Here is a 14,370-nt window from a genome sequence, read left to right on the forward strand (position 1 = left end):
AATCATGTCTTTGTTACTGAACCTTTCAATTTAAAGCTACGAGTTTGACCAAAACAAATATATGGGTTTTGTTTTATGTCCATCATTTCTAAGGTATATATTTATATATACATATTTGTGTTGTTTATAGCATACGGATGCCCCATCCGCACTATCATTTTCTATGTTCAGTGGACCGTAAAATTGGGGTTAAAAAACTAATTTTGTATTACAATTAGAAAGGTCATATCATAGGGAACATATGTACTAAGTTTCGAGTTGATTGGACTTTAACTTCATCAAAAACGACCTCGACCAAAAACTGTAACTAAAATCTTTAACATGAAACAGCCGGACAAACAAACGAACGAACAGACGGACGAACGACCACAGACCAGAAGTCATAATGCCTATACATGGGGCATAAAAAAACTTCGCGAATGTATTTAATGGCTTGTAAGTTGAAATTTAACTCATTTGAATCCACTTTAATGTTACCTTTTAACTTGATCGTTAGTGGAGACGGATGAACGTGTGTTTATCATGTAGGTTATTCATTAAAAAGAAATATATGAAAACATTAAAAGTGAAACAATGGAGCAAGCAGCAAGCTTGACATACAATCAAATGTATATACCACACTAAAACTATAAAAGAAACAGATTCCAATTTTTTTCTCTTACTATTTCGTAAAAAAGTAAAAAAAAAGATTTATTGTGTTTACATGTATAAAATTATCTTCATGTTTAATGTATGCTTTTTTTAGTGTTTTGTTTTTACCTGCTGACATTTGCAAAGGTATTTTTGATTCATTCTTTGAGTCTTTCTTTACAAGCTTTTCGAGAAACGATAAAACAACTCTCCATTCTTTTGTAGCCTGAAAATACATGTTACTTTGTTAACGGTTGTTCAAAATAAACATCAAAGTTTGTACAGCCAATTTATTTAACTTATTTATAATATATAGAACAATATATACTAGTTCAGTGATAATGGACGGCATACTGAACTCTAAATTATACACAAGAAACTAAAATTAAAATTCATAAAAGACTAACAATGGCCTGAGGCTCTTGACTTAGGACAGGCGCAAAAATGAATAACTGAATACTTCTAATTTTATCGGAGTTTTTTATAGCTGACTATACAGTGTATACACCATCGGTTTTGCTCATTATTGAAGAAAGTACAGTGCATTATCGTTGTTTACATTTGTGTCTTTTAGTTTCTGGTGAATGAGTTTTTCATTATCACAGCTTATCATGTTGATTTACGTTTACGCATGGTTGAAAATATACATGAATAAATGTATGTTGTCGTCGTAGTTTTCCTCTTATATTTGAGGTGTTTCCCTCAGTTTTAGTTTGTAATCCGGATTTGTTTTTTTTACAATCGATTTATGAGTTTCGAACAGCGGTATACTACTGTGGCCTTTGTTTGCTCATTTTGTAAAAGAACAGACTAGCACATGTGTTTTCTCTTCCCCACTTTGTTAAGCAAACTGATCATCAGAAATTCAGATGACTAACACTATTCAATGATTGATTACTTTAAACGACAATCATTACCTCTGAATCGGTAAATATATTGTAAAGCAAAACATCATCAAATTCCAATCCTTTTGCCTCGTATAATGTAAGAATAAGTCCACTTTTCATTTCATCTGGAATATTGTCACGTGCTTTGTCATTAACCACTAAAATCGCTTGATGTGCACCAAATTCAATTTTCGAGGTTTCTCTCACGTTTTCACACAAGATAAGACTCAGCCAATTAGAGGAAACAGTCTCGAGGAGAACTGGTTTTGGTCCTTCAAATAGACATTGATCACTTGGAAGACTGTCGAAGGAATCAGGAAACAAGTCTTTTAGAATATCAAGTACGCTTGTAGCCAAAGCTGTAATTCCTGAATGTGACCTATAGTTGTGTGGAAGCTCGTATATACGATCTGGTTGAACAGAAACCCCGACAGTTTTAACCTACAAATGATCAAGCTCAGATTAAAACATAGTAATTTAGACACATATTACATATGCTATTAAACAAATTATATGGTCTCAATGTCATCAATGGTAAAAGTTTGGATAAAACAATCTTTATGCTTCTCCAAAAAGACATTTCTATATTCTATCGACGTTCCAAAATTACTTTTAAATCCTCATCGTAGATCCATGTTTCATCAAAACTTTGACTTTTTTTTTTAAACGAAGTAAAAAAATTAAAAAAATTAATTTCATTTCATAAGTTTATTTTTTTTCAAGGTTGATAAAATCGATGTATTCTATTTTAGGCAAGGGGACCAGAGTTTAAGGGCTACACATATACAACAATTACAAACAGGTTTTTTTTTATAATTTGAATTTAAACTTACAGATGAGTCCTTACTAGCGTAATGGAAAAGACTGACTAGATCCTTAAATCGGAAAGCTATTCCTTTCATGATACTTTGAGCTGTATCACCAGTCACAAACATTCCATGCGGACTTTCACAAAGTTTGATAAGTAGAAAAAGTTCAGCCTGGGCGAAATCCTGAGCTTCATCGACATATATTTCATTCACTTTCCATTTTGGATTTTTCTGCTTGCGAAATCTTTGATACAAATTTTGAACTAGATCTGTTTGATCGAACATATGTCTGTTTTGTCGAATATGTTCATACTCCAGAAAAAAATTGTAAAGTATTTCTCTTTCATCGACGAAAGCTGGGGCTTGCTTCTTTCCTATTTCAAAATAGCTATTCTTATCCAAATATCTTCCGCCATATATTGCTTCATAAGACCCTTTGATAATAGACATTATTTCGGTCCAAACTAATGACGGATGATATTTCCCTTTATGCTTTTTAAACTTTCCGATAATGCGAGGCCAAATAACATCTTCAAACACCTCGTAAGTCACTTCTCGTCTCGGATCAACTTTCTTCATACGAGTTTTTTTGTTTTCAACGAGAGTTATATTTTGATCTACGTCTTCTTCCTCTTGGTCACTTTCACTGTCATCACTGTACTCGTAATCAAATTCGTCATCTAGAATTGTTTGCATATTATCAATGTCTGTCCATCCTTCTATTTCAGACTTTGGACTCCCGTCAATATGTCTTTCAAAATAGTATGGAGGTCCTAAGGTAGCATCAAGCATTAACCAAAAATGTTTAGCGGTAATAAACACTGGGTATTGAAATTTTTTTATGTCCTGGAAACGATTAGGTAAATCGTCATCTTTCGTTTTGAACAGTCGTGACGTCATTTCATCGCCATCAATAAAACTTTTAAACATTTTCTGGACTTCCCTGCAAAGCACACCATTTTTTGTTATGAATATTTGGCGTAATTCACCATCATTTTCGTCACATATCATAGAATCTTTCACATCTTGATTTTCAGTTTTGCATTGACTGCTTTTGTCTTCTTCGCTAGCAAAAGAACTTTTGTCAAAACAAGCTCGACTGGCCTGTCCATTCTTTTTAAGAATTTCTGCATGTAAGCTTTCATCTTCAACGTGGTAATTCATTGATTCCTGTTTATTAGAAACAGAAGTTTCTGTTAAATCTTCCTTTTTCTCTGGAAATAAAAGACCAATATAATACCTCAAATTGATATTGTAAATAATAAAACAACTTATTGTGTATATTGCAATACCTTTTTTTGGGAATTGTTTTATGTCAAAAGAGTACATTGATGTGTTTGTCTAGTTTGATATTCATTGTCCAATTTAAATTTGATCTTATGTTTTACTGACTAGGAAAGCGAGAGATTTGCATATCTAACTTTAAAACCCCGATTGAAGAGAAAGAATATAAACACCAGACTATTAAAAGCAATTTTCAGAAAGAGCAGAGTATAAGAAGCATTAAAGTGTTAGAATATTAAAATTAAAAAAAATGAAAAGATTTATATGTATTCTAACGTACAATTCATCTTTTAATGTTAAGCTTCTAATATTGGATATTTCGTGGCGGTCGGTTTTTATTGGGATGCTCGGAGGTACCATCGTCCTTCGGCATGTTTAAAAAAAATCTTCGATGCTGAGCATTGGAAATCAGTTGTATAAAAAAATAATCAATCTATAGAATACAAAGTAAATGATAGTATATATTTCATTGTACAAATACCTTTACAATGGTCTGTATTTTCGCTTTGTAAATCTTCCGGTGTCGCCTCGTCCATGATCTTTGTACACCAATACTCTTGGAACCTGTACCAAAGGCGATAAACACAACATGTTGTTTTTCCCGTTCCACTACGACCAATCAAAACTATTGGTGCGTCGAATGGCAGGTTCGTTATCTGGTATTCAACATCTGTGACTCGAAAAGGGAACTCTCCTTTCATCTGGTGCAAAATGTTTAATGCAACATTGGAAGAAAATGTATAAAACTTGATGGTACTGTACTCCTTTTCTTTCGAACTGGCAGGTGGGAAAAAAGATATGTCTTCAAGCAAGTTCTCCTTACCTTGATCTGATTCGACATAAATGTTTGGCGTTTTCAACTTGCGATTATCGTTTTGGTTGTTCTGTTGTGTGCTGAAATCAATATTTCCTTCCTTCATGCCGCAAAGTTTTTTTTGAATGAGACAAGATGCTCCTTTCTCATGAGATTTCTCAATTGAACTAACAATTCTTTCCACGGCTTGATGGATGTTTTTGTGTTCCATTACAACTTCCCAGATTCTGATAATATCTGTGTACACATTCACGTGTTGTTCACATCGCATTGTAAGTCGAGGTGAAAACTGTTTACCTACTTCCCATATAAGTCTACTTGCAGATGATATTTTTGATTCAAAAAGTTTTATTCTATCAGAACCCGTCACTAACGGTTTAAAGAAACTTTTTGAGTTTATCCCAGAAGCCAGGTCGTTGATAATCTTTACTATTCTTTCCTTATACATTGTCTTAATTCGATTACTTTGTAGACTTTTTAAAACTCCAGAAGTACATTCGACTTCCCATTGTTTCTCCTCTAAGCTCCCATGCCATATCTTGAAAAAATATTTTATTGTTATTTCGTATCTCAAAAATTATCGAAGCATATATATATAAGGAATAAGTTTGTTAATATCAAAACTTTAACAATCAGGTAAACAAATGAAATATAGGCTGAAGCAAGTATTAATTAATCAATCCTCTGACTACCACATCATACAAATTTAACATAAAAATCGGAAATATTTATATTTTATTTTTATGTTTAGTTTATTCTTATAGTTTTTATTCTCGATATATTTTCAGATAATTAAAGATGTTAAATTGTAATTGTATTTTCCAGTTGCACAAGTGTTCCATTACTTTTTTCTTTTGTTGCTTATATATCTGTATGTGTGCCAGTGGCTCTTCGACACTTTCTATTATCTAGTTTTTCACATATATTTTTATTAGTTTCGTAACGAGTAAGATAGGGATATCGCTCTTTATCAACTCCAGTTATTTAATTTCAATATAATAATTAACGAGTTTGTGACGAGTTTATTATTACTATTTAAATACGTTAACAAGAGTTGATATCAAGCCATATCAAATTTTCACAAGTGGTGAAACCTATTTCTCCTATGTTCAACACATGTGTGAATTAAAATTCTCGCAAAAAAGATGATCTTGTCTTTTGCACATTCCTGTATGACGTCATATATCCTTTTCCTGTGTCAAATTTTAACATCAGACATATTTCAAGACTTGTAATACGGCTTTAGAATATAAAAAAAATTGACAAAAAGAAATTATTGTGAGGTGAAATGTGTAAATGTTTTTTTTATAATATTATTGAAAAAATCACATATGTCCCTTGCCATGGACAAAATGTACATATTCGTTACCATTGGCAGTTATTAATGACCTTACAAATAGCCAAATGAAATGTTGTCGTCTTGTGATACATGATAAGTAAGTCAAATTTACGCCGAGTTTCGCATCACCATTTCGTATCATACTCCATGCAATGTGATACCAGAATTTACCTGTGCAAGAAATAGATAAAAATAAGAGAATTTAACTTACATCTAACTCCATCTGGTCAATTTCGGATTCATCTTCAATACCTACAGGTATGCTTTCAAGCTAAAAGAGTAATGTTTAAGCTGCATTCACATTATATAATAATAATATAAAAACTTTACATTTCAATACAATTCGGTTCATTAATAAGAAAAATAAATCGACAAAAGAAGGTTATAGACAGAATGAATGGGTTTTTTTTTTTCAGAAAAGAATTTAAAAAACCTAACTTTATTAACGGTTACTCATACACATTCAACGTGTTTTCAAGCACTGATACTTTGTTTTTGGAGAAAGAAATAAACCGGATGGGCAGAAAAAAAACAGACATGGTGCATAATTCGTGAGCGCACACATACAAAGTATTTGTTATTTTAAGGATCAGTTATATATAACAATGATGTGTATATTTTTGGAGGTTTTTATGCGCCTTGTATGCCCTAAAACAAGAGGAACAGACATCTTTGCATTTTACAACAGATTTATGACGTCATAAAAAATTTCATTTTTTCATTAACTGTACTTAGAGCTAAATATGTTAATGACCATATCATTGATAAATCCTGTCAACGCAGAAGCGCTAACTACTGGGCTGGTGATTTATTCCGGGTAATTTGGACAGGATGAAGTATTTTCACTTTTTTTTTTAAACTTTAGTGCCATAATGATGAGTCCTTACATACTTTCCTTGTTTGTGGTATGTGCGTTGGATCGTATAATGAAAGTTGATGAAAATAATTTCTACTAGGAGATCTGTTTGGGCAGTTTTTGTATAAGGAGCATTTATCGAACGTAGTGTATCAATTGTGATATCTAAATACCATACATTAAAGCAAATTATTTATTACAGCTGTGAAATTGGAAGTAAAATATTGTAAAGTTAAGATCATCCCATTTGTCATATATTCTATTTTGAAGTCGATTGTCTATTTGTGTCTATACTGGGAAAAGATTCAAGATATGACGCAGACCTTTTAGTTATGGTAATATCAAATATCGAGGTCACTTTGGTAGATGCAATACAAGCATGCACGTACTCGGGTTACTGAGTGAAAGGACATTATCAATATATGTAAAATTGAAACTAAAGAACATTTTAGTACTTGATATGGTTGTGTATGATTTCCAATTCATATGGATAAAAAGAAGTCATTCAATAGAAATACATAATTATTACCTATTGGCATACCATAGCGACTGTCTGTTAAACATTTATTATACTTTAAATGGCACAAATGTCAAATAGTTCGTACAGCTTTTGGTCAAAGATCGTACTTAATCAACTATGTTATGAGAACACACAAAACTCAACTTACATTTATTTCTTTGCACGGATCCCCACTTGAGGGTTCCAATACCAATCCTTTAGGACTTATTGAATTTATCAGCTTCTTAATTTGTGAAAGATATGATTCAGTTGTTATTTTTTGTTGTTTTATAGGTTTGCTGTCAATAGTTTTATCTTTTTGCTTCAGATCGTCTTTCTTACATTCCATGTTCACTACCGAGTCTTTTCTTATCTCTACAATTGGTTTGTTGATTGAACGCTCATCGTTCGACTTTTTCTGTTTTTCAACAGTTTTTAATTGCATTGTGTCGTATTCCACTGCTTTATGGAGAATTTTGTAACGAGGATCGCTCGCTTTAAGATAATCGAGGGGTAATTTCCCGTCCTTGTTATGTACTTTACATGGTACATGTTTCTGTGTTAATATTTCGGCCAATTGCTTTAATGTATGGTTATATGGTTCTTTGACAAGTAAATGAAAAAGTGTTTCTCCGTTTCTGTCTTTCTGCTTAGGATCCAATCGCCAATATTTATCGGGATTTTTAGCATACAATTCAAAACATTTTTTTAAACCAGAGAAGTTTCCTGTAATATTAAAAAATTACTTAATTAAAACATTAATCGCTGTGTAGTATTTCTATTTGTATCCATCTGATGAACTAGGCCTTTTTCAGTTGATTTTTATAGTTCGTTCTTATGTTGTACTGTTACACCACTGTCGAAGGTAGGGTGGGATTAGATTCCCGCTAACATGTTTGACCCCACTACAGTCTGTATGTTTGTGCCTGTCCAAAGTCAGGAGCCTGTAATTCAGTGGTTGTCGTTGGGTGATATGTCACATATTTGTTTTTCGTTCATTTTTTGTACATAAATAAGGCCGATAATTTTTTCGTTTGATTTGTTTTACATTTGTCCTTTCGGGACTTTTTATAGCTGACTATGCGATATAGGCTTTCCTCCTTGTTGAAGGCCGTAAAGTGACCTATAATTTTTAATTTCTGTTTCATTTTGTCTCTTGTGGAAAGTTGTATCATTGGCAATCTTACAACATCTTCAATTAACTGATCATGGCATGTTTATAGTAGTGATCTTCTGCTGTATATAATTGTTTATAATAAAGGTCAAGAAAGGTAAATGTGCTACCATTAAAACGTTTAATCCCGCTGCAAATGTTTGCACCTGTCCTATGTCAGGAATCTGATGTACAGTAGTTGTCGTCTGTTTATGTAGTTCATTCGTGTTTCTCGTTTCTCGTTTTTATATAGATTAGACGGTTGGTTTTGACGTTTGAATGGTTTGACACTAGTAATTTTGGGGCCAATTAATTGTTTGCTGTTTAGTGTGAGCCAATGCTCCATGTTGAAGTCCATACCTTGTCCTATAATGATTAACTTTTATAAATTGTTACTTGGACTATATCTATATGTTGCAGATTTTTCTAAACTTTTGCATACAAACCTGACTCGTTGATCTACAAATGAAAATCGAAAAAAATAATGCAATTATATCTTTTATTATCTGATATATATGAGTGAATATTTATAGATAGCACATAAAATCGGCGAAAAATCTTCTTAAATTCGGTTTAAAAACATCAAATCCCTAATTCTACTCCATAAATCATATGTTTTTCTTAAAAAAAAACTATATGTTGTTTACACATAAATTTCTGTTTTAATGATATGAAATAATCATAATTTTGCTGACTGACTTCGTTTTTTGTCTAAAAATCAACATTTTAGGGCATGTAACACGATGCCATTACAATTATTTCGACGTTTTGTAAGATTTTTTCACAACGAACACGACTGTGAATAATGTATACAGAAAAACCAAGTCGGTGACCCTATCTTAATTTTACACCATTAAAACGGAAATTTATGTATTCACAACATATATATTTTTAAAGAAAAATCTATGGAGTAGAATTAGAGATTATATGATTTTAATACAAATTTTAGAAGGTTTTTAGTCGATTTTATATGCTTTCTGTGCAAATTTTCATCCATTTTGAATCAGTTATATTTCAATGATAAATTAGATGAATGCATTATTTTTCCTATTTTCAGTTGTAGTTCAACGAGTCAAAGTTAAAGTTGCATGCAAAATGTTACTGAAATCTGTGACAAAGCCACTCTACTGTAACTTGACCTTAAATCAAAGATGCGTAAAGCGTTTGAGACATAACAAATAATCGTTTTCTATACTTAAGATAGTTCAGCAAACAAATGAGTACATATCTTGGTGTCATAAAAATTAACCTAACCTGTATCTTTATGCAGTCCAAGAACGAGTGCAGAATGAACAGGAGTACTACATGAATCAAGACTTAAATGTTGAGGATCACAATTATAGTAACAGATCAGTGTATTGATCAACTTATACCACTGTCTCGCAATGGCAGTTTTTATACAAATCTCACCACCTAAAAATAAAATAAAGTAAAAAATATTTAAAAAAACATATGTTAGTAATGATTGAATCAAAATTGGATTTCCCAATATGTGTTCTCTGATACTTTTTATTTGGCATTGATTATGTATCAAACATGTGTTCATTTCCAATCATCTGAACTAATCCCCTGTTAACGGTAATGTCCTTCTTTTTAATTTCTATGATGAGTTTTATTTAGTTTATTTTTAAATATTTTCTAAATCTGTTTCTACTTTGATATAGTCTTTCCCAAATATTACACACATCACATTTCTTTTACAGAGAATTACGTTTTCTAAACATCTTACTGTTGATGTTTACCAGAAAGTCTCGGAAATCAACAGAATTTATTATTTTTCATACTCATATATTTTTGTTTAAATCTCTTTATAAAAAAAAACATATTTTAGGCAATCAAATGGCTTGTACATAAACAATTTGGATGCTTTGCTTACATATATTAATTTCTTACGCAATAGAACAATATTATTAATCCAACAGGATATTAATCTCCCATTTGATTACGCATTTTTCAAGATTTCGAAATGGTGTTAAGCTAAGTCTGGAACATTCTGTTTTCGGTTTAAGATGCCAATGAAAGCATCATTTTACTCTATGTGCTTTTTAAAACTTGATATAGCAAATGAAGATCATGTATCAATGTGCGAACCCACAATCAAAGATTTATCATGTATAATGTTACCAGATAGTATTAAAATTTTATAAATCTTTACATTGCATGTATTTATCATCTGTGCAAACTCACCTTGATTTACTGTACTACCATTTGTGATAAAACAGTTTACTATCTCTTCAATTAATTTTGAAGATTTTTCATTCGGGAAATCTTTGATTAGCTGAGAAATTAGTATTTCTGTACATATTTTTGAGGCAAATCCAGCAAGACTTCTTGTGCCATGCACAATGTTATGCTTTGTTACCAGTTCATATATTCGTTTCCATTTTTCTTGGTCCACTAAATTTTCTATTATCTTCGTAAACAATTTTTGTGGTATTTTGAATAAATCATCAGGAATATCTGAAAACAAGAAAAAAACTTGAACCGGAATTTATCCTGTTTTTACGTTACAATGCAACTTACCCAGTACTAAAACAAGAATACTAAAATTAGTAAAACATGCCCACTAACCCCATATGAAATATACACGATCTCTACACAGTCATTTTAAAAATGTTTTTATTTGATCGCCTTTTACCAATGATATTCCTAGAGATGTGTAGGAGGTAAGCTAAAGTGCAATGCTATGCAAAATATCGATTTAATTGATGGAGATCACAGTCGGAAACCAGGTTGAAATAGAACAAAAGAATCGAAGCTCTCTATTAGAGAAGGCGATAAATGTTTACTGTATTGTTTACTATAGTGACAAATTTTTAAAAAGTTAATAGAAACAAACAAAACTGCAATTTTCTTCTCAATTACGAGGTGTTTTATTTCAAAAACACCATTTGCATAAGTTTTCAATTTATCTAGTACATAGTTAAGCAGAACAATTAGATATCAAGTCGACGACATGTGTATCTTTCAAGTTGGATGACAAAAATGCATAACCTCCGATTTTTTTGAAAAAATTACCACGGACGAAAAAGATATCAATCTATTAGTTCAGTAATTTTCGTGTCTGCCCTTCCATTATGTGACTGAAGAAAAAATTCCAAAAAATAGGTAACAATTGTATCGAAAAGAGAAAATCGAGTGCACCTTTTTATGTTAGGGCGTGTTTGAGTTGAGTATTTTGTCTTGATATCGTTCAAAGTAAGAATATTTCATACATCGTCTCGCTTCAGATTCTATCATTTTTATAAATTAAAGCTACAGGTTGACTTTATAACACAAAAAAATAACAGTACTAAAAGATGAAATATATGGGTCAAGTGAAATACCTATCTAATGAGTCACACAAACAGGGAAGGTGTGTTCGAATAGCTATTTTTTTACTGAAAGTACTTGACGACAGTCTTACAAGTTGGATGATGAAAATGCATATCTTCGAAAAATTCTAATTTTTTGTGTGTGATAACTAGGGTTTATGGTCCTCAACCACTAAAAAAATCTAGTCTGCCCTTCCACGAAATATTTAATTAGATTTTTTTTTAAATGTTTATGATTTTTCGAAAATTCCACCTTACAACCGATCAGACAATAGTTTTAAGTTGAATCAATGCAGACAAGATCATTAACTGATGCTCATTAGCTAGTTGATACATTTGTCTTTTAAAATATAACTGACATATAAGGATCGTATTGGTGCAATGTGGATAAATTTATCGGTTTCCAAGAGCAAAATTGGTAGCGCGTCATCGCTACAGTGGCTTCCATTTTTACGATTGTGAAAATGAACTGGCGTAATGGGGAGATAATTTTGACGAAGTAGGATCCTGACTGATAAGATATCGTTTTATTAAGAATTTGCAATATTAATGATATGTAGTTAAAATGGTAACGACTGGCTATGTTTGTAGTCACAATAGGAGATATATAAAAATACAGTTGGCCTGGTCTACCATTAATAACATAGTTTCTACTTCCGCCAACGCCGACGTCATAACGTTCCGACGTAAACAAACAAAAGTACATTAACATAGCAACGCAATTCGCAATATGTTCACGACAAAATTTGACTGTCCCTCTGGTATCTTTCGTCCCTCTTTCACCAACACATACTCTTGATACTGTATACCTGGTTTATTAAATCTCATATGCAACATATTTCTGTCCTTAAGGTATTTTTCATTAAAAAAAATAATATCATGATCGTACAAACCTACTTACCGATATCTTTTGATTCCGCAAGGAAGTCAGCAATCAAAACAACTGATGCTTCTTCTATTTGTTTATGTTTGTGTTTTGACTTTATTAGCTTCGACAGATCTTTTAATGCAAGTGATGGTTTTTCTAAAATACTAGCTTTGCATCTATCGAATGTTTCCTGGCATGTATTGCATTTATCTTCAACTGTATCATTTTGCCTGTCGTCATTTTTCATTCGCTCATCTGTTGGTTGTTTTTGCTTTAATAGTGCATCATGCTCAGTGATTTTTGGTGTTGCTGGTGAACTTTCTCTACCATGGTGGTCTGGGTTTTCTACATCTATGAATATAAAGAAAAAATTGACAATATTGTAAAATTGCTTAGAATGAAAATAATAGTTTTGATAATCTATGCATATATAAATACCGACAAATAGAAAATATGATTACAATGAAAATGTTACTAATAATAAAGACATAACTTAAAAAGAATCATCTTATTGGTACTTACAATGAGTAACACAACAAGTGTCTCTAGTGGAGTAGAAACGGCTAGCCATTCTTAAGTAACTGTCTTAGTTAAACCCCAGTGTAGTTGTTATGTGTTTGTTTTCACATTACATACTTTTACTGTGTATTCTTTATAAGTTTTGTCACCATTGTAATGTTGTAATTTTATTTTATATAATGTATTGACCTCTGATCTTGTAAGAGTCTAATAGAGTGTATCGTATTGTCTTGTCATCTTGCTCAGTCTTAGTTTTTTTGTGACATTTTGTAATGATCGCTTTCCTGATTGCTGTTTTTTTGGTTTTTTTTTTGTCATTATATCATAAAAATAAGTAGGATATTTCAATGACATAATGTTATTATTAATTGTTAATTGTTAGTGAAATAAGATTTATGGTTACCCTTTATGGGATCTGCTCTTACTGTTAACAACACTATTATCATTTTTGATTGAAGTAGTTGCTAACAGACATTGCTTTAGCTTGCTTTCTTGAAGTCAAAACCACATTGTCGGGAGCATGGCTTTAGGTTTATACTATCAGAACCAATAACTTTGATTTAGAACATAAAGCCTCGTTCACACCTTAACGGAAAGCTCGAACGGACGCCTAACGGATAACTTTTTTCAATACTTTCGTGTTCGTTCGACGTCCGTTCTTATCCGTTAGACGTCCGTCCATATCCGTTGCATGTCCGTTGAGCGTATGTTTTATCCGTCGACGTCCGTTCTGTCCAGTGGAAAATTTTGAGCATGATCAAAACTTTGAACGGACATCAAACGGATGAAATGTCCGTTGAACGTCCGGTAGGCGTCCGTTTTGTTTCCGTTTTGTATCCGTTACGTGTCCGTTATACATCCGTTGAAGGTCGCGCAGGTAAATTCACCAACGGACTTCTCCAGACATTTAACGGATAAAACGGATGTTGAACGAATGTGAAACGGACTTCTACCGGACTTATTACGGATAAAACGGATTATGAACGGATCTGAAACGGATAAATAAAAATAAAAAAGAAGATGTGGTATGATTGCCAATGAGACAACTCTCCACAAGAGACCAAAATGACACAGAAATAAACAGTTATAGGTAACCGTACGGCATTCAACGATGACCAAAGCTCATAGCGCAGTCAGCTATAAAAGACCCCTAAATAACAATGTAAAAACAGCTCAAACGAGAAAATTAACGGCCTTATTTATATAAAGAAAATACACGAAAAACAAATATGTAACACATAAACAAACGACAACCACTGAATAACAGGCTCCTGACTTGATACAGGCACATACATACATAATGTGGTGGGGTTAATTATGTTAGCAGAATCCCAACCCTCCCCCTAACCTGTGACAGTGGTATTATTACAGTACATCATTAGAATAAACTATCAAAAA

At 32.2% G+C, this 14,370-nt stretch overlaps 1 protein-coding gene across 1 annotated transcript in view; it reads right to left on the bottom strand.

The window, feature by feature from the left end:
- The window catches only part of LOC139482985 (TPR and ankyrin repeat-containing protein 1-like), a 67,200-nt gene that overhangs the window by 13,912 nt on the left and 38,918 nt on the right, over window positions 1–14,370 (bottom strand). Inside the window, exons 17-25 of the mRNA XM_071267018.1 lie at window positions 12,487–12,804; window positions 10,459–10,731; window positions 9,526–9,684; window positions 7,288–7,844; window positions 5,975–6,034; window positions 4,092–4,962; window positions 2,351–3,540; window positions 1,548–1,958; window positions 760–856 (exon numbers count right to left, since the gene is read on the bottom strand). Of these exons, the coding sequence (XP_071123119.1) occupies window positions 760–856; window positions 1,548–1,958; window positions 2,351–3,540; window positions 4,092–4,962; window positions 5,975–6,034; window positions 7,288–7,844; window positions 9,526–9,684; window positions 10,459–10,731; window positions 12,487–12,804 (3,936 nt within the window). The remainder of the gene's footprint in view (window positions 1–759; window positions 857–1,547; window positions 1,959–2,350; window positions 3,541–4,091; window positions 4,963–5,974; window positions 6,035–7,287; window positions 7,845–9,525; window positions 9,685–10,458; window positions 10,732–12,486; window positions 12,805–14,370) is intronic.

This window comes from Mytilus edulis, chromosome 1 (genome assembly GCF_963676685.1).
Source record: "Mytilus edulis chromosome 1, xbMytEdul2.2, whole genome shotgun sequence".
NCBI classification, from domain to species: Eukaryota; Metazoa; Mollusca; class Bivalvia; order Mytilida; family Mytilidae; genus Mytilus; species Mytilus edulis.